This window comes from Lagopus muta, chromosome 3 (genome assembly GCF_023343835.1).
Source record: "Lagopus muta isolate bLagMut1 chromosome 3, bLagMut1 primary, whole genome shotgun sequence".
NCBI classification, from domain to species: domain Eukaryota; kingdom Metazoa; phylum Chordata; class Aves; order Galliformes; family Phasianidae; genus Lagopus; species Lagopus muta.
The window spans coordinates 50,343,477-50,364,489 of NC_064435.1; the positions used below are offsets into that span (position 1 = coordinate 50,343,477).

General features: G+C 41.3%; 1 protein-coding gene across 1 annotated transcript; it reads left to right on the forward strand.

Moving 5' to 3' along the window:
* The first annotated feature begins 1,166 nt into the window (after window positions 1–1,166).
* NDUFV2 (NADH:ubiquinone oxidoreductase core subunit V2) lies at window positions 1,167–20,782 on the forward strand. Its single transcript, XM_048938586.1, has 8 exons — window positions 1,167–1,319; window positions 2,391–2,456; window positions 9,462–9,524; window positions 9,617–9,733; window positions 11,333–11,501; window positions 13,028–13,137; window positions 16,064–16,140; window positions 16,981–20,782. The coding sequence occupies exons 1-8, from the start codon at window positions 1,182–1,184 to the stop codon at window positions 17,072–17,074; spliced, it is 834 nt and encodes a 277-aa protein (XP_048794543.1). The 5' UTR covers window positions 1,167–1,181; the 3' UTR covers window positions 17,075–20,782.
* The last annotated feature ends 231 nt before the right edge of the window (window positions 20,783–21,013 follow it).

The following is a 21,013-nucleotide window of genomic DNA, read 5'->3' on the forward strand; positions in this document are numbered from 1 at the left end:
AATCAACCAAGCTTCTTTTGGGAAGAAAGGAAGTCTGAAGACCAAAAAAACTCATCAGAGATCCTGAAATGTTCCCCTATTTTATTACAGATATGTCTGTAATAATGCCTGTATGGGAACTGCTGAGTCACGGCCTGAACCTCTGATTGATCACCTGAGGTGAGCCATGAGTCAGCCAGAGGAGCACAGGTGAAGGCAATTCACCTGTGCTGCCGGAAGGGGTGGAGCCAGGCTCCACCCCTCCTGGACCTATTTAAGAGCTGGCTACCAGAGGGGAAGGATCTCTTCTGGAGATCCTCCTCTTTGATATCTTCTAGTGAGCTCAACCCAAGGGTAAGCTCTTCTACTTATTCTCTTTTGTGATCCTTGTTTGCTTTGCCTCACTCTTTTGATTATATTGCAATTATAATATCTTGGTTATACAGCTTTGCCTTACTCTTTTGAGTATATTGCAATTATAACATCTTGGTTATACAATGCCTAATGGGAGGTGGGAGGCAAATGGATGAAGTCAGGCTCTTCTTGGTAGTGTGTAGCAATAGGACAAGGAGTAAAACTAGAACACAGGAAATTCTGTACTAACATGTGGAAGAACCTCGTTACAGTAAGGGTGCTGGAGCATTGGAACAGGATGCCCAGAGAGGCTGTGGAATCTCCCTTTACAGAGCTCTGCAAGACTTCTCTGGACACCTGTCTGTGCCACCCATAGGTACGTGCTTTAGCAGGGAATTTGATCTGTTGAGGTCACAGAATCACAGAATGGCACAATGATCATCTGGTTTCAACCCCCTGCTGTGTGCAGGGTCGCCAACCACCAGACCAGGCTGCCCAGAGCCACATCCAGCCTGGCCTTGAATGCCTCCAGGGATGGGGCATCCACAGCCTCCTTGGGCAACCTGTTCCAGTGCGTCACCATCCTCTGTGTGAAAAACTTCTTCCTAATATCTAACCCAAACCTCCCCTGTCTCAGTTTAAAACCATTGCCCTTCCAACCCCTGTGATTCTGTGAAGTATTAACGAGGGACGGATTTAGCACTGAATTCCCGTTTGTACCAGCGACAAATAGGCACTGCGTACGCACTGACCAGCCGCTCCCTTCCCACCCAGTCCCGCACCCCAGCCGAGACGCTTCAAGCCACAGCCGCAACAGACAGGCGCGCGCAGGCGGGTGGTGCTGGCGCATGCGCAGTGTCGCTCCCCTTGTGGCTGCGCGGAGGGCACCGCAGGCTTCAAGGAGAGGGCCGGGTCGGGCCGGGGCGCCTTTCGCTGCCGCCGCCATGTTCCTGTGCGCTGCTCTGCGGGCCGCAGCCGCGCGCTCGGTAAGGGGGCGGTTGCAGGGTGTGGTAGTGGCGGGGTAGCCGGCCGGCCGCGCGGTGCGGGAGGCCGCGGGCAGGGTCTCGGCGCTGCCCTCGCAGAGGAGAGCGGTAAGGCCTGGCCTCGGGGATGGAGCGCACAGTGCGAGGGCTGCGGTCCATTCCTCTCACTGTGCTCCCCTTGCGGCCTTGAGGGTTTTGCCCGAGTGTGCCCTGTCATGTGGCTCCCTGTGAGCACTCGGGCTGGTGCAGTGCACTCTATAAGGGATGCAGGAGTGATCTGCACTACAGTTATTTGTGGATTCAAGAGTGCCTTTTGGTCTCTGACAACAGCAGGAAGCGAATTGTTTTCCTGCCTGATGCTCGCAGGCGAGCCAGAACTGGAGAGCAAAAGGGAAATGGGTGCGTGCTGCGAAGTACCTGTAAGGCTGCACGGCACATCCACCCACCTGCAAGGAGTCATTGTGTGACGGGGGAAACCGCTGCTGTCACATGGCAGGTGGGACCGTGTAATGCTGGAATGTTTCATTTGCTTTTACAGCAAAACAGATCTGTTTCATCATCGCAGACACAGGCAGAGACTATAAAAAGTGAGAGTGACTTGTATTATTGGTCTCTCTTCTTGTATTTAAGGTGCTTAGTTTTGTGTATCGTCTTTTGTCTGATGTCACTGTTAGTCAGCAGAGAGAGCTGTAGTAAGGTGTAAATGAGAAAAGCCTCAGTACTGTTGGTACCTTTGCCAGATGTTTGGCTCACCAGTGGTACAGAGTAACAAACTGAAAAATTCTTCATAAAGAGTTTGATGAGGATTTGTATTCAAACTGGTGGAACATTTACCAGTTTGAAGTTCAGTCCTTTAAATTCTCTTGATACACTGTGATAGCTTCGGGCAGTGTAGTAAATATGCTCTCTTGCAGTACAGTAGAAGTCATTGTATTCTTCTCTTGATTTGATTTAAATTGATTAGGGATGGCAAAATAATGAGTGGCTTACAACTAAAATAGAACTCAAACTGGTTCTGAAAAAGGATATGCAAGTTATGGGCTATCAATACCATCAACTTTGTTTTGTTTGTAGATGAGACAAATCCGATACTTACATAGAACACCAGCATGCAGTTCAAGTGGAGGAGCCTTATTTGTGGTAAGTCATCTTCTACCTTGCTGGAAAGGGGATGTGTAACAAGAGGTTAGCATATGCTTTTCTTAATCCTCCTGGAAGTTTCTGATGGGTGCAACTTAGGGCAATCTGATTAGGTTGCAGTTGGGCTTGATGATCTTTCAGGTCTTTTCCAATCTGAGCAGTTCTGTGATTCTATAATTGTTATTAGAGTTGTGATATGTTGTCAAAAGGTTGTACTGTAGTTCTTGGCATAGTGTTTCCTATTTTATGTAGTGAAAACTTCTGTACTAGCAATGCTAGCAGTACTTGGATTACTTATTTGTATAATGTTTGATTTTTTTGTTTAAATTTATCACAATATTTCCTCTTTTTTTCCAATTGAAATTAATTTAATTTGTAACTTGACACTAAACTTCCTGTGGACCCAGTTTCTTGGCTTCTGCAGTTTGCCACAGAATTACCCATAAGTCCATGTCCGGCCACCTTCACTAGCTGCTGAAAAGTGCAGTTGTTGTTAATGCTTTATGACATACAATAAGTTGAGTAGTGATTCATAATTGAGGCAATTAGACATTACTGTTATACATACAGTAACAGTAATTGCATAAATAAAAGTGTGTGTATACAAACATGAAAAGCAGGTATATTGTGTGTCTACTTCTGAAGAGAACCTGAAGCATCTCTGAGAGGAGTGTTCTCTCCCACTCTGCTGCATTTGAAACTGCACCTAGAATTCAGTTCAACAGCTGTTCAAAAGTTCAAATTTACTGTTTTTCCTCTGTTTATTGGAAATCAGCACTGTACTGGAGAATCAACTGATTTGTTGGAAGCAGGTGTTCAGTGTTTTTGGCTGGATTGTTTTTTTGGTCTTTCTGCAGCTGTCTCCACAGCTTTCACTTTGGATGAAGTTAATGAGGTTATAGTACATGCTTTGTAGGCTTTTCCAAACCCTGAACAGGCATTGGTAATGTATGGAGTGAGAGCTGTTACTCAAGAAGTACAGAAAACATGAGTGTAGGCTGACAAGTTAGGAAACCTTAAGAGTAGTCTGAGGTGGGTGAAGAAAGCAAAAGGTGTCTTTGGCACACTAATAAATGTTGGTGTTTGGAGTATGATGCTAGATGCTCTGTAATGTCTTCAGCTTTTTGCAAGATTTATCTTACTGTGTTAACGATTTGCTGGAGGGGGGAGCACAGAAAGAGCAAAAGAGAGGTAGAAAAGTTTTGTGCTTTAGTAAGCTTATGATTTGTAACTGTTTTATTTAATATTATCTTCCACTCTCCATCATATATGTATTTTTTTCTAGAAGAGCGTAGAAAATTGTGGGGCGATGGACTTGTTTGTTTTTGTGATGGCCATAAGGCTATGGGAGGTAGATAGCTGCATGTCATTCTGTGTGAACGTTACTGTTTGCCCTAAATACAACTAAAATCTTCAGAGCAATTTTTAGTGCAAAGTTATGATGTAATTTAACACAAGAAATTTCAAGATTGTTTTTTTCCAGATTCTGGGGAGGAGGAAACATAAATACCTTATTTTCTAGAATATCACAAGAAGACCATAGAATCACAGAATTGTTTGAGTTGGAAGGGACCTTTAAGATCATCTAGTCCAACTGTCCCCAGGGCAGGTGCAGGTCCCCAGGACACACACAGGTAGATCAGGTTGCTTATAGCCTGGTCCTACCTAATCTGGAATGTCTTCAGGGATGGGGCATCACCCTCTGGGCAACCTGTTCCAGTGGCTCACCACTCTTATCTTAAAAAACTTCCTTGTGTCCAATCTAAATCTCCCCTTTTCCTCTTGTGGTATCACAACAGACCCTGCTAAAGAGCCTGTCCCCTTCTTTCTTACTCCTTTCTCCTTTAGTTACTGAAAGATACTGAAGATGTCTGCTGTGATTTCTGCAGTGTCAAAAGTTGTTAAAATGTGATTGTGGAGGAACAGTGGGTGTACCTGGGAGAAATTCCAACCTCCTGTTGTGATGGTCTTCTTTGTATGTCAGTTTACATAGGAGCACCTGGTTTTGTTTTGCAAAGAATGCTGATTGTGAAACAGCCAAGGGGAGATTACTCAATCATTAAATCCAATCTGGTACCATCACAGGCAACTGTATCGCACTTCCAGAAAGAATATGTCAAATTTTAAATGAGATGGATTGTTTGCACTTAGCCTAAGGAAGGTAATCCAAATCTACCCTATTTCTGATAGCAGGGGAAGGGCTACTTTCAGAAATGCTTTTATTTACAATAGTTACCTGTTTTCTTCACATACACCATCTCAGTCTTGACTTAATTTATTGTCTTCATCCTCTGTAACAGCTAAACCTTAGTTCTTACATTTTGTTACTTTCTGGCCATCAGCACAAGGGCCCAGATTCCTCAACACATCAACTGCATTGGTGTGGACTTTGTCACAGGGCTATTCTGTACAGAAGGTTTGACTGCTGTGTTACTGCTTAGCTTGTGATGATGGTCAGTGAAATACTTAGATCTAAGAGCACTTACACCATTCTTTATTTAGGGGATGTTTATATCTTGAGTTCTGCTACAATAGTGAGTATAGGGTATTCTCTCTTTGGAAAAGAAGTGATGAATTTCTTTTTATTGCTGATTTAATACAAATTTATAACAATCTTAAACATCCTCTTGCCTGCAAATGATACAGTTTTCTCATTTTGGTTCATAGGCACTTAAACCATGTTTACCACAGGGCATACATCAATTGTCAGGTTTCTTTTAGGTAATATATCAACTTCTTTGTAGTGTACATGGAAAACTATATTATTCTAGTTACTTTCTTATCAGGAGTAATCAACATGAATTCACCAAGGGCAAATCACATTTGATCAACCTCATAGCCTCCTATGATGTCATCACTAGCTCAGTAGTTGGCAGGAGAGCAGTGGGTATTATGTACCTTGGCTTCAGCAAGTGTTTGACATCATCTCCCACAACATCCATGTTATGAAACTTAGAAAATGTGGGATAGATGAGTGGGCAGCATGGTAGTTTGAGAACTGGCTGACCTTCAGAGCTCAGAGGGTTGTTCTTAGTGGTGCAGAGTCTGCTTGGAAGCCTGTAACTAGTGGTGTTCCCCAGGGGTTGGTGCTGGGTCTGGTCTTGCTCAATGTCTTCATCAGTGACCAGGATGAAGGGATAGAGTTCTCCCTCAGCAAGTGTGCTGATGATACAAAGCTGGGAGGATTTGCTGACACACCTGAAGGCTGTGCTGCCATTCAACAAGACTTGGACAGACTGTGGAGCTGGGCATGGAGGAACCTGATGAGGTTCAACAAGAACAAGTGTAGAGTCCTACACCTGAGGAGGAATAACCATATGTATCAGTACCGGTTAGGAGATGATCTGCTGGAAAGGAGCTCTACAGAGAAGGACCTGGTGGTCCTGGGTAGAGTTTGGCCTTGGTTTTCAGGAAATAGCTTTAGCTGATACTTGCATAATAGTTTGTACTTATCTGTGTACAGGAGGAAGATTTAACGTATTTTCTTTTTTTGAGCATTTCTCTTATGAGGAAGGCTTAGAGAGCTGGAACTGTTGAAGACATCTGAGTGTATGTAAATGCCTGACAGGAGAATGTAAGAAAGACAAAGCCATGCTCTTTTCGGTGGCAAACAGGAGGTTCCCTCTGAACACCAGGAGCACACAGTGCTGTGTGGGTAAAGGAGCACTGGCACAGGTGGTTCAGAGGCTCTGATGTCTCCTCCCTGGAGATCTTCAGAAGCTGTCTTGATGTGGGCCTGCTCTGGGTGGCCCTGCTGGAGCCACGGCTGGGCTCCGCCAGCCTCAGTTCTTCTGGACTCAATGTCATGTGTTAAGTCTGAGTTTGTTCTTCACAGTCTGTATCCTAACAAAGGCAGGAAAGCACCCTTACAGTTTTGGAGCTCATCAGCTACTGGAAGTCCCAGATAAATCGTGTCACATGGATAAATGGAAGATGAGGGAACGTGTGATTGACAAATTTGTAGCAGCTCAGAAGGTCTGGAACTATAAGCTCTAGCAGACTGTTCACAGTACTGAATTAGGCAAAGCCCATTTTGGAGACTAGCGTGCAAAAAGCTGTGACATTTTGTTTATAGTGTACACCTGCACAGAATCAGCACTTGTGGCAGCCTGTAGATTCAGATATCAAGCCTTTATTGTACTTATTCATATGTGGGGGGCATTTAAGGAATATCAGTTTAGAAAAGGTGCACATGAAGTAAGCGTTCGAGACAATAAGAGAAGTGTTTAATTAATCAAATACACTTATCTGCTAAAGAAATTGAGTTGAAGTGCAAGTCCAGTAACTGTGGAAGGCAAAACAGCAGCTTGAGATAAAATGGGCATGCACATTCAAGAGGAAAAGTTAAGTTATGGAAGAACTTCTCATGAATCATGGATTATCTGTGCAGCTAAGACCTAGAGCAGATCTGTAAGGGAAAGAAATTATGAGCTGGAGGAAAAAAAATAGACTGGAAGTACTTTGCATCAGTCTCTTTTTTTAAGAATTTTTATTGAAGCCGGTAGAATCACAGAATGGCCAGAGTTGGAAGGGACCTCGAGGATCATGAATCTCCAACCCCCTGCCACATGCAGGGCCACCAACCTCCACATTTAATACTAGACCAGGCTGCCCAGGGCCCCATCCAACCTGGCCTTGAACACCTCCAGGGATGGGGCATCCACAACCTCTCTGGGCAGCCTGTTCCACCACCTCATCACTCTCTCTGTAAAGAATTTCCCCCTGATATCCAACCCAAATCTTTCCTCTCTGAACTTAAAACCATTTCCTCTTGTCCTGCAGTTATCAACCCTTTTAGAGAGTTGATTCCCCTCCTCTTTGTAGGCTCCCTTTAGGTACTGAAAGGCTGCAATGAGGTCACCCTGCAGCCTTCCTTTCTTCAGGCTGAACAAGTCCAGCTCCCTCAGCCTGTCTTTGTAGGAAAGGTGCTCCTGATCATCTTCGTGGCTCTCCTCTGGACCCTCTCCAACAGCTCTGTCTTTCTTGTACTGGGAGCTCCAGACCTGGACACAGTACTCCAGATGGGGCCTCACAGGTGCAGAGTAGAGGGGGACAATCACCTCCCTGTCCCTGCTGGCCACCCCTCTTCTGATGGAGCCCAGGATACCATTTGCTTTTCGAGCAGCAAGAGCACACTGCTGCCTCATGTTAAGCTTTTCATCCATTAGGAACCCCAGGTCTTTCTCTGCAGGGCTGCTCTCAAGGATGGCTTCTTCCAGTCTGTATGGATGTCTGGGATAAAAACCCTCTTCAGCAATACATAAGATGAGTCAAATCCTTTATCTTGAACATTCAGTCTAAAATAGAGGCAACATCTTCCTAAAAGTTGTTTTATGTTATCTTCTAGACAACACAAACAGCACATTCATACTTTGTAACAGCTTACACTGTTCAAAGCAAATCAGTTATTTCTGGTAATTAAGTTATTAAGGCAAGTCATTCTAGGTAGAGAAGTACGTACTGACAGCGTTTTTGTAAGGCTCCCAGCTGCAGAAGGGATACCCATTCTGTAACTTGACAGTGGCAGTAGTACTGTTTGCTTGAGCATATGGACAGGATAAGCCAGGGGAATTAATCACTGGAACACCAGAGAGAAATGGAAGTTGGGTTTGGGGTTTTTCTATGTTAAAATTTCTAAATCCAGGAATAGCTATGAACCATACAAATTCTGACTGCTGATAGATCTTATTGTATTGTCAGTTTCTTGCAATGTTAAATCGTTCATGAAATCCTTCAGTTCTTAAAAAGGAAAAGAGAAAGTAATGTGGGAATTATAAAATTTGGGTTGTTTGAGAATTAAAGTGAATGTCAAAGTAGGTCTCTTTTTTTCCTCCTAAATACATTTCCTTAAAGGCTTGAATTGTTAGTTGATCATGTATTTCTTTTAGTTATAAACCTTGAGTACAGCTTGTTTTTGTGTACGCTTTCCATTTAATTTGAAATGTTCACAGTTTGAAAACAGCGTAAAGCTTGGAATTAATCTCAGCTATGGGTATGTCAAAGATACCATAATGAGCAACTTTGTGTTCTGCATAGGCTTCTCTAGGGAGTAAGGATCAGAACTAAAACTGTGCTGTAGTAAAATGTCACTTTTTTCAAGACTTCCAAACTTGTATTTTCTAAACACACAAATTAGAACTGATTTCCATTTGATGCTTTTTAAGAAGACCACCTTACAAGTAATATGATAAACTGCCATATTTTGGAACTATGAATTGAAGGTTCTGCTTGTTCCATTCTGATTCCATTCTGAACAGGTTGCCCAAGGAGGCTGTGGATGCCCCATCCCTGGAGGCATTCAAGGCCAGGCTGGATGTGGCTCTGGGCAGCCTGGTCTGCTGGTTGGCGACCCTGCACACAGCAGGGGGTTGAATCTGGATGATCGTTGTGGTCCTTTTCAGCCCAGGACATTCTGTGATTCCATGAAATCTATCTAAGAAGTTGAAATCCATTAAAAAAAAAATTGAAAATGTGAAGATAGCTTACTAGTACATTCAGCCATTCTATTTATGTAGCAAGATACTTGGTAGTTTTTTTTTGTTGTTGTTGTTGGTGTTTTTTTTTTTTTTTTTTTTAAGTTTTTGGCATTTTGTGTCTTATGAGAAAAGGAAAATAGGCAATTATTGTTTATTAAGGTATTAACTAAAGGACTCCTAAATCTGCTTGTGATGAGTTTGAACGCAATTGCCAAAATACATCAACTGTTCCAAATGTCTGTTTTGAAAGTGACACCACTTTGCAGAAGAAATAATTACTTGAATAGGAAATAACAGGAATAAGTTAATATTTTCTTATTTAAGAGTGATGAAGTAATTATGAATGTTTCTGATGACTTTCTTACAGATGGTTAGTCATTTATGATTAAGTACTATTAAATTTTTATCTGGAATGTATCAAATGAGTTTTATTGAGGTAACTCCACTGTAATTGTCTAATGAAATAATTTGTAATGGTAAATCTGTCCTGAATAATTTCCTGACAACACTATTTCTTCTTCTTCTGAAGCACAGAGATAGTCCTGAGAATAATCCAGATACTCCCTTTGAGTTCACACCTGAAAACAAGAAGGTAGGCAGACAAAAAAAACCCAAAAACATAAATATGCAAACTTTGTGTTTAGCTTATCACTGATTGTTTTTTGCTTTTTAATCTTTCTAAAGAGAATAGAAGCAATCGTAAGCAGTTACCCAGGGGGACACAAATCTGCAGCTGTCATGGCAGTGCTAGATCTGGCTCAGAGACAGCATGGATGGTTGCCCATATCGGCTATGAACAAGGTATTTAGTGCTGAATTATCTTTCAAGCATAAAATCTGACTTGTAATAGTAGAATACAACTGTTTGGTTTTTTCTAATTGAAGTGTTCTTATGCAGGAATTTACACTTGGCACAGAATTGCAAGAATTCCCTCTGAGACTGCAGTAAAAAAAAATAGGGAAAATAATGCATGAAACTCTTGGGTCTGTTTATGTGATGCTACCTCACTGCTAGGAACTGAACAGAACAAAAATTATGTGGGCCTAAATGAGACAGGCTCTTCCCAGAATTATCCTGAATGTAGCATCAGAAACTTGAAAGACATTCATGCTGAATTTGGAGGAAAGAGAAGGGTGATGATGACAATGCTTTTTCATGTCCCCTTTACATCAGTGGTGCTATGCACGGCCAGGATTGTACTTCATCTCAAGGCCTGTAGAAAGATCCACGAAGCATGCAGTGATGTAGTGTTTGGAATGTGCATTTCATAATGCTTCATAGCAAATATCAGTAAGACTAGTTTCTTATCAAATTATCTATTAATATTGTTTAAAAAAAAAAGCAAGCAGCTGCAGTGTTCCACAGTGACAGTAAATAGCAATAAATAATTCAGTTTTTCTGTTCATACAAATTACTCTCACTTTGTGTTACAGGCTGGCATATCAGTTTTCAAATGAAATGTTTGAAGTTCAGTCAAGATAAGCTAAAAGAGGGTTGTGATCATTATAGAAGTTACTGAGTATGAGTGAAGTACTCATATAAAAGGGCAAATTGTCTGCTACTGTTCCTACTACATAGGATAAAGCCACAAATCTCCATCACTACTGAATGGGATAAGTCTTGTTTGTTAATTTTGTGAGTGGTATTATGTTGGAATGACCTTTGAAGCAAGGCTTTAAAACAATCACATGTTTTCTGTGGCTTGGTACTGGAATATAAAACAGCTACATTTTAGGAAATACAGTCAGTTCTCAACCTGAACAGTCTGCCAGAGTTCCAGGTTAATGAGATAAAGGATACTTGCACCAGAACTGGCTCACGAGTAGTGCATCACTGTGTATTTGCTAGCTGTGATTCAGTGGTGTTTTTAGGGCCAGGCCTGCTATTGTTACAGTACCCCAGGTACCCCAGGCAGCCTGCTGTCTCTAAATTAGGTGAGTGTAGTACTGCCTCTACGTGTTTCCTTTGATAAAAAGCTGAAGTGGGTTAGTGTGGGCAGATTCATATGAGTTCATTCATTCATACAGCAAGAGTGCACGTACGCTACAAGCTGGAGCTGACAATGAAAGCTGGAATCCAGCTGATCCTTGAAACTAGCCTGTTTATGATGCTGGACGAGGACTGACCTGAGTTTCTTACTGTGCTAATCCTTGGCTTAGTGGAGCTTGTGCTCAGACAAAGTTGACTCCAATCAGAGTAACTCCGGTGTTTTCTCTTAGCACTTAAGAAAAGTGCACAAAGTTGTGCTTTGATACACATCCCCATTTTTCTATTTACTTGGAGTACCAAAGCCCCTGTTACTGCACATACAGAACAGGTGACCTGACTGAAATGATTTCATAAATGCCTTATTGATGCCCTCTGAGAATTCAAATAGTGTCTGTTTTCCCCTTATTATAGGTCGCAGAAATTTTAGAAATGCCTCCCATGAGAGTGTATGAAGTAGCAACCTTCTATACAATGTATAATCGTAAACCTGTTGGGAAATACCATATCCAGGTCTGCACTACCACACCTTGTATGCTGCGAGACTCTGACAGCATTTTAGAAGCCATAAAGAAGAAACTTGGTATGATACACATTTGTAATATCCTTCTTTATATACGCGTATGTATTTTTTACACTGGTTTGCGTTGCTATCTAACTGAAGCAAAAGTCTTCATATGGTGGGGGCAGTGCAAGAATATTTAGTATTTGGAGTGAAATTATCATCAAATAAGCACTTGAACACATTCAAAAATGAAGAAGAAATGCCAAATCCAAATACTTCAGTACAGTAGGACAAATAAGGCCATTGTCAAGAGTGTCAATTAGTGGTCTTCAAGTGGTTTTAAAGCAGTTTGCTAGGAAATGAATTATTCTAATATGACTCTTGGACTGAGAATTAAGCCCTATCCGATATACAGAAGAAGACTCTAAAAGCTGTATCACTTTATATGCAAAATGAGATTTTTAAGGCACATGCTATATGAAACTTATTTATGAGTCTTTTTCTTCAACCTACTTGAATAGAATTTATAAATAAATAGTGAATTTATAAATAAATAGTGAATAGAATTTATAAATTTCTCATGGGAGAAGTGAGTTGAGAGTTCTGCATCATATAAGGTGTAAGGAGAACTCTCGGGTTTGTGTTTTTTCTCTCACTGAATGATTATGAGGGAAAGAGAGGGTAAGGTCAACAACTAACAACTTTTCCCATTCTATACATTTAGAAGCTGTGCTGATGTTTCATTAGAACCACGGTGCTAAGAGCTGCAGAGCAGTTGCTTGTAATATTCCTCCTCCTATGTTGTTGTCTGGAAAAGGCATCTTCAGATTAAATTTGTCCTGGTTTGTTGTTGCATAAATTGTTTAATTTTAATTAAAACTTGGTTTGAAAAATCAAAGGAAGGGCAACTTCTTGTAATTAAGGTCGTTTGTGTAGTTCTTACTGATTTGCAATCAAACATTTACTAGTTTTTGCTCCTTTCTATTAACTGTGGAGGAAATTTGCAGCTTGGTGTTCCACAGACTATTCTGGCAAGCTCAGACTCAGATGTTATTTTTGGTAACCTGCCCTCTGGCAAGTTCTGTATCTTTAGTGGTGATATCACTAGGACAGAAACACGTCATGGAAGCTAAGCATGTGTACAGAGTTGTTCAGGAAAGAAGCTTCTGTGTAATAACTTGGACGTTGTTTATGAATTTGTACCAAGTCTTACTGCTTACATCTTGGTTAACTTGGAGATCCAGTAATGAATATGAATGTGTTTAATATCAACAACACATGAAAGCTCTGTCTTCCTTATTTTTCCATTCTGCATATCAGTTCTTCCTGAGTAGAGCTGTTTTGTTTTTCAGAACTGTCATTTTAAGATTATTTTTCAATAAAACAAACCTGTAAGTCTGCTCTCAAAAATGTGTCCAAAGACTGACTTCACAGTTTATTAGAACCTTTAACAGAAAACTTTTGGACTTGTCTAAGAGGATTTAACTGTATCAGTGCTTTGGTAGCTGAAGTACAAATAATGAGAAAATTATGATGGGATCAATAATGAACATTCTAATGTTGTTCCATACCCATTGCTGAACCTAATTATTTTTTTTTTTAAGGTATTAAAGTTGGGGAAACAACACCTGATAAACTCTTCACACTGATAGAAGTGGAATGCTTAGGTGCTTGTGTAAATGCACCAATGGTACAAATAAATGACAACTATTACGTAAGTACTATACATAGTATGTATAAGTGTATATGTAAGTGTATATATATATATATATAAAGAAACTAAAATTCTTTGGTAGGCTGTTTCCATTCTTTCAGATTCTGGTTTTCTTATTTTGAATTCCTATTGGCAGGGACAGCTTTTAACTCAGTATCTTTTACTTTCTTGGCTTCTTCCTAGAACGCTTCATCTGTATGATAATGTACTGGTGCCTCCTGCTTTCTATACAAACACACTGTGTTAATGCTTCTGTTTTTGTAATGAGATGATGAGATCATGGATATTCTTGTGGAAGTAGTGTTTTGGCATACTTAGACAGTAGAATGAACTTTCTCACAGGTGGCTTTCAGACTGAGACTGTTGTTTTTTCCTTTTGGTTTTTTTTAAGCAGCTGTATATCACAGCCTTGCACTGTAGTTTCCAAATTTTAATTTATATCGTTCACTCAACAAGTCACTAAAATGCATCATCTGCTGGAAAGTCAGCTTGTTTTTGCACTTCCACACAGTGAAACCAGCTCTCCTAAAATGTATAGATTCAACAAGATTCTGTATATGTTTTGCTGTAGGTTTTCTGTGTTGTTGTTTTGGTCATTTGAAATAATGCAGACAGTTTATACTCTCGATGCACCAACAGCCTGCTTTTGTCATTCAGCAGTGTTATAATGGAATGGAAGAAAAAGATTTCTGCTGCATAGGGTTGTATAGACACTGTGAAGAAAGTCCAGAAAGTATTGCATTTGGTGGCATAAAGCAAAATGTTATTTTCTGTAGTGCTTTTTTCCTGCTGCAAAGAAAAACTTTGTGTCAGTCATGTTTTTAAAGGCTTTGCAAGAATGTAAAGTTAACAAAAGTCCAAACTACCACTAAGCAGGATGCTCAGAGCTAAGATTATGGAACGTTAGCATTAATAAATGATTACTAAAGCTCTAAAATGTAGTGCTTGACAGCATACAATTTCTACTGACAGTCACTTGGGCAGCCAGTTGGTTTTTACTGTACAGAAGTAGGAAGCTTATTGTTAGTTCATAGCACGGATTGAACATGTTACCAGTATGGATAACCATACAGAATGGCAGTGTGTGTCTAACTCACTGCATCACACCTAAACACTGATTTTGGTATTTCATTTTTTTTAAGCATGAGGTTGTTATATCGTGTGTGCCATTTCTCCCATTTAACAACTATTTGGTTCTGCTGAATGCTAATATAAATGCTGAATGGAAGTTGCATTGTTTCTCTTCTTCAGAGCCTCTCTTCAGGTGTACCACTTTAAAATTTTGATCCTCTTCAGAATATCTTATCTATACAAAGAATTGTAAGAGGCAAAATTTCTTACTTCATAGCTTAAGAATAGAAATCACTGAAATTCTACAATATTATCTAGAGGGTTAGTTCCCAATACTTGTTAGCTGGAAGTGATGACTTCTGCTGAAGAGTTAAAAAAAAAAGTATTAGAAGATGTGTGGTGTTGCATTTCTGAAGTATCTGCTACACAATACTACTTAATTACCAAGTGATGGAAAGCAAATTCAGATTTTTCTTTTATCAAGCCTTCCTTTATTTGCATTTGTAAAGTAATGGCCATACTTATTCTGGGCATCTGTTCAAAGCCAGTTGCGTCACGGTAAGCTTATGTTGGATATCAGGAGAAACTTCATTACAGAAAGAGTTGTTAAGCACTGGAATAGGCTCCCCAGGGAGGTGGTTGAGCCACCATGCCTGGATGTGTTTAGAAACCATTTGGATGTGGTGCTTAGAGACATGATTTAGCAGAGGGTTGTTAGAGTTAGTGTAGAATAGTTAGGTTATGGTTGGACTTGATGATCTTTAAGGTCTTCTCCAACCTAAGCAATTCTATGATTCTATGATTTGGAAGTCTTTTCTTATCAGCCTCTTCTTCAAAGCCTTCTGTAATAGTTTTGGATGACATATCACTGATGCTGTTCACACTGATGGTTGTTCCTTCTCTTCTACAACATCTACAATTTCCAGTGTATATGAAGGCCATGTGTTTGCAGAGAACAAAAGCCATGTTTTCTAATAGCTCCATCGTTTCTGAGCAGAGATAAACACTGGGAGTGCTGTTACGACATGGCAACAGTCTTTTCACAGGCCATCAATGAATCTGTGGTTAGGTCAGTGTGTTCTTTCCAGTATGTTAAACTACTTTTTTCCTACTTTGACATAGTAGGAAAAAGGGAACATGATAATAAGAGTAAAATGAAATGCATGTATTTTTCATTTTGGATACTGTCTTTACTTCCACAATGATGTGTGAAGTTAAATTTATTTATTTTATTATTTATTTTTAATAGTTGCCTACCTCTAAATCTGGAATTTTTCATTAGATATGTAGTAAGTTTAGAATGGTCGGTTGGAAAGTATGATCCTGGCTGAATGCTATTTTTGAGCTTTAGACTTCTGAATTATGGCCCACTTGGATGCCAAAGGAATTTATGCATTGAATAAATAGAGCATTTAAATAAGGGTTATTTAATTTCTTTAGAACTGTTCTGTTATACTGCACCCAGTATTTTTTTTTTTTGTCATAACCAGTGCCAGTTTGCAGTATGTGCAACAACACTGCATATAATGGGTAGCTAAAGATCCAGCTCACTAATATACTAAGGAAGCCAAAACCTCAAGCCCATGTTAGAGACGACCACTGTGAACAGTTTGTTTTAATATAATTTCTGCAACTATACATAATAACAATATTGAAGTTTATATTTTAAGTCGTAATTAAGGTGTTAGCCCTTCTGATTCTTCAAACCCGTTACATGTATGTTAATGGACAGGATCAAAGTTACCTATGATAGGATCTCAGCTATGAGAACCACTAATCTGGTTAATTGTAAATGCTGCAATTAATACAATTAACAAATTTGCTGACTCTTTATCGTCTTTTTTTTCTTTAACAGGAAGATTTAACTCCCAAAGATATTGAAGACATAATTGATGAGCTAAAGGCTGGTAAAGTTCCCAAACCCGGCCCAAGGTACGCCATATTTGTATAACAGTGGCCAACTACTTGAAGGCTTCTCCTCTCGAGAATGAAAACTAAATTCCTGTTAAAGCTATTTGCCTTTGCAGATCTTTTTGACTTAGAATATGTAGAAAGAGCAGTGGATGGACTAATGTGATGTTCCTGATGACAGACTACAGGATAATCAAATGGGAACGCATCAGTTTTGACTTATTACCTAATAGGTGAATGGCATTGCCCATTGTTTTCTGTTTGTTTGGTTGTTTTTTTGCCTAGATGATGGAAGTCAACAAATACCAGAAAGATCTGACATCTGTGAAAGGCTTATTATGGAGCTTTACATACTTATTATTTCCTATTGTTCAGTGTTAGTCCAAATACACAGGTGTATGAATGGCAGAATTAATTGGCACTTTTGACTTAGGTGTCTTTTTTATTCCTACTGCTATAACTTTATTTTTTTTAGAGTACGAGGATAATCTTGAAGTTACATTTTCTAAATACAGGGATGCATCTTTAACAAAAATATGACTGATACAATTGGATTTTGCTTTTGGGATTACTGGAACCAACATTGCTTTTCTGCATATCTATAAATAAATAAAAAATCCTATCTTGCATTTCATTTGCAAAGCTATTTGACACTACTTGAATTTGGAAGCCTTTTGTTTTAAGGGTAGCATCCCACATTTCTGAAGCATGAATGAGAACAAATGAAAAAAGTGGCTTCAGCCTGAAGCCATTTTGTAACTGTATTCTATCCAGTGATTAAACAGTATCCAAATACCAGTAGTGAATGAATACAATATCATACAAATACCAGCAGCGAGTGAAACTGCTGTTGTTTTTCAGGAGCGGACGTTTTTCTTGTGAGCCAGCTGGTGGCCTAACATCTCTGACTGAACCACCCAAAGGACCAGGTTTTGGAGTTCGAGCTGACCTCTGAGGAGTTTTGTAATATATGTTAAACTGTCTGGAAATAAAGTAATTGTAATCACAGTAAAATGACGTAAGGTTAATATTTGGGAGGGAAGAGGGAGGAAGCAAAAGGAATTGGTTACCATGATCTGAACTGCTGCGATGCTTAATCATCATTCAGATTATCAAAAAGTGCTTCTGTAGACCGCAAAGGGACTTGCTGAATGAGTCCATTTGTGATCAGTGATGCATCAGTCAGCTTTTCATTTACCACTAAAAATTCTTATAACTACTTTTGAGTTACTTTGGAAAAAGTAATAAAGCTGGCCAAATTCCAAATTTGGCAAGCTATTTTTAAGAACCCATATAGAAGTGTGAAATTGAAGTATATCTCCTGATTAAAAAATGCTAAAGGCAATTAAAAAAAAAAGACTGATCTGCAAATCATTTGCCTGAAAAAGAATAACTTCTTTATTGCCAGATGCAAACCCAATACACCACTGCTCAAATTGAATAGTGTAGGGGCAGCTATAGAACTGAAATAATTTGAAGAGGAATAAAGCAAGTAACTCCTACTCTGTCACCATCTCAAGTTCAGGTTTTGATGAAATTTAAGCATTTAAAAATTTCAAATATCTCAACTAGAAATATACATGCTACTGCAATACTGGTTATGTGCAATTGCTTACTAGCTACAAAATTATTAGAATTTTACACTAATAGTAAATCCAATCACAGAATACACAGTGAATTTCACAATAATTTATGCAGGGATGTGAGGATTTTAAAAATGATTGTTGCAGAAGAGTTCTAGAATAGTGCAGTAATTAATATTTCCATATCCTCTTCAATATCCTTGAATAGCTCTAGGTACATTTTTTGCTTTTGCTAGTAGTATTAAGGATTTTAGATTATACAGATACTATAGAGACAGTTTCCACTATTCTCAACCCTAAATAGTAGATTACTGATAATAATTCCAGGCAGCTGACACTAACATGCCAAATAAATAAAACAGCTCTGCAGTTTCAATTCTACTATTCAGTACCTTGAACTGTAAAAGTCATGGCTGGTGACTTAAATGAAAAATGAGTTAACTACAACAAAAGCCAGTATGTGTTCCTTAAGCTAGTAAAGCTGCAGTAACAGAACCTATTTCTGAGGGAAAGATGAAAGAATTTACATGCTGTACTCATTCTGTACAAGTAAAAGCACTTTAACTGTGGTGGGGAAAAGAGACAACTTAGAGCAAAGAAAGTTTTAAGAAAAATAGGTTGAGTCTTGGGAAAGAAAACTGGAGTTTTCTAACATGGAAGCAGAAGACACACAAAGAATCCATTGGGCAGAGAGTGGGTGGTAGTTTTTTCCTTTGGTAAAGATGGAATAAAGTTAGGAGTAATAGGAAACTCCACTAGTTGACACTGGATAATGGAAAGGATTTCTGTGACCTCCATAACTGAAAAATGTTACCTGGAACTATCCTGTCAAATAGGAAGAAGCAATGATATTCAGTTCTGTCTGTAGAGTAAATTAAAGTGGGCTTATGAACTGATTTGCTGGTTATCTGCTAGATGCCAGCACACGTGCATTCAGTGGCGTGACACTGTTCTAAGAATTTGCAAAAGGTTCCTATCTTCAGATTTTAGTACTTCAGTTTGAGATTTGCAGTCTTTCAGTTACAGCCACGACAGTTTGACCAGCTGCTGCAATGCTTATCTTGATTCAGCCCAGTAGTTTTCACAGCTGATGATAGAAGATGTTTGGCTTGGGAAGGCAGATCAAGGGAAGTACTGCACAAGTCAACACAGTTCAGCTACAAAGGAGTTTTGCAGCTGTGCTATGTGGAAAGGAGGGTCTCTGGAGCCAAGGAGAAGAAACAAATGTAAAGGCAGCTATTCCAAGATTCTTCCCTGTGAATACCCACCAACTTAAATGGAGCTCTTGGAGCTGCACGATACCTGTACAAGGAGTATGCAGTATTACAGCATGCACTACACCTGCAGCCTGTCATTGCTGGAGGATGAATCATACTGTGCCTTATATAGTACTGTGAGAAGAACAAACACTCTGTCTTGGGAAATACTTACTGCCTTGGGAAATACTCCACTCGGGCTGACAGTCTGTAGCTTGCCTGCACGTCAGCCTGCCTGCACCTCAAGCAATGACCTCTGTAATCAACCAAACATAAAAGAACATGAGGTAAATGCAGCTCCCTTTTATTGCATGGTCACTGGCATCTGCTTACCTGCTTCTGGTCAGCTGACAGCACATGATGCATTGCTTGCATCAGAGAGGAAAGGATTGTGCAGCTGTGTTACAAAACATGACCAGTACAATAAACTCCTGAAAGCAAATTAGACACATTTACCTAAACAACAACATGACGTGCAGCATGGGAGCATTTGGGCTATGTGATGCCAGCCTCTACCAGCAGCAGGCCATGTAGGGGATGCGCAACAATAGTTAGCCTTCATGAAAGTAAGGCATTCCTGCACAGGTTGTGGAGTCTCATCTGGAGATATTCAGGGCCCACCTGGAAACTTTCCTGAGGAACCTACCGGAGGGAATCCGCTTTAGCAGGGGATTGGGCTTGAATCCCAGAGGTCCCTCCCAACTCCTATGGCTCTATGATTACCCATAGCACGTTGCACAGGAGGTAAGCACCTGCTTCTTAGCTGCCTCTCTATTTGTGCCAGCACTTCTGCCCATCAGAAATGGGGGGCACGAGGAACAGGACACAGTCTGAGAGCGACAGGACAAGGGGGAATGGCTTTAAACTAAAAGAGATTTAAGTTAGTAAGAAAATCCCCCAGAGGGCAGTGAGACGCTGGCACAGCTGCCATGTAAGCTGTGGTGCCCCATTCCTGGAGGTGCTCAGGGCCAGGTTGGACGGGGCCCTGGGCAGCTGAGCTGCTGGGTGGCAGCCCTGCCCATGGCATGGGGTTGGTCCCCTCCAACCTAAGCCATTCTGACACACCTTTGGTTCTAGGAAAGAGCAATAGAACCGTATTTTCAATTATTCTTTTTATCACAGAGACACATTACTACTCCTTGCTATACCCCATAGATTGCTCAAGTAAAGTAACAGAACACCTGCCCATTCAATTTAAAAATGTTTAAATTTTCAAAGCATCCTTTGATTCTGAATAAGTCATATTTGTGGATAGTATACACGAAGGAATTCTTAAGGGATATTTCTGTTTAAAGACCAGCAGCGGGCTCGAGCTTCACACTGCAGTGCATGCCCGGCTCCGGAGCGTAGACCCGTAGCTCCCTCACGAGATGAAGACCCGGAGGAGCGGGATGGGTGACGGAAACGAAGCGAGGCACCGGCCAGGCGGAGGTGGGCGGAGGTGGACAGAGGCCCAGCTCCCTCAGGCACCCGCACTGACAGCCCGCCCCGTGCCCACGAGCCGCCAGCACCGCGCTCCGCACCGCCTCATTTGGATGCGCGGCGCCCTCCGGGTCGCGCATGCTCACTGCGCCGGCTGTTAAAACTCACTGCGCCATCGCCGCCGGAAAACCCCTCCCTGGAGAAGGAGCGGCCGCGCCTCTGGGGCGGGAGGAGGCGGCCGCCGGTCCGGGGCGGCTCCTCGTTCCGTGGCCGTGCTTGTGCCCCGTCCGTTTACCCCATCCCCGCCCGGTACCGGCCACACCGCCGCCGTTTCCAGAACGTTCCGCGGCTGTAGCTGCCCGGAACGGCGCGACGCCTGCGCGCCGCTCGCCCCGTCCCTCTCTTCGCCGATCTCCCCCGCGCCCCAGCCCCGGGTCCCGTTACCCCGCCAGGCAGCGGAGTGCCGCGCGCCCGCCCCCCGCCAGCCCAACGGCCGCCCCCCGTCCCGTGCCTGGGCCGAGGCCACGTGGGCGGGGCGCGGCCAACAGCACCGCACGGAGCTGCGCTCCGGGAGCGGCGCTGTGCAAAGGGCGGGCGGGGGAAGGGAACGGCTGCTCCGGGCGGGAGGGAGGG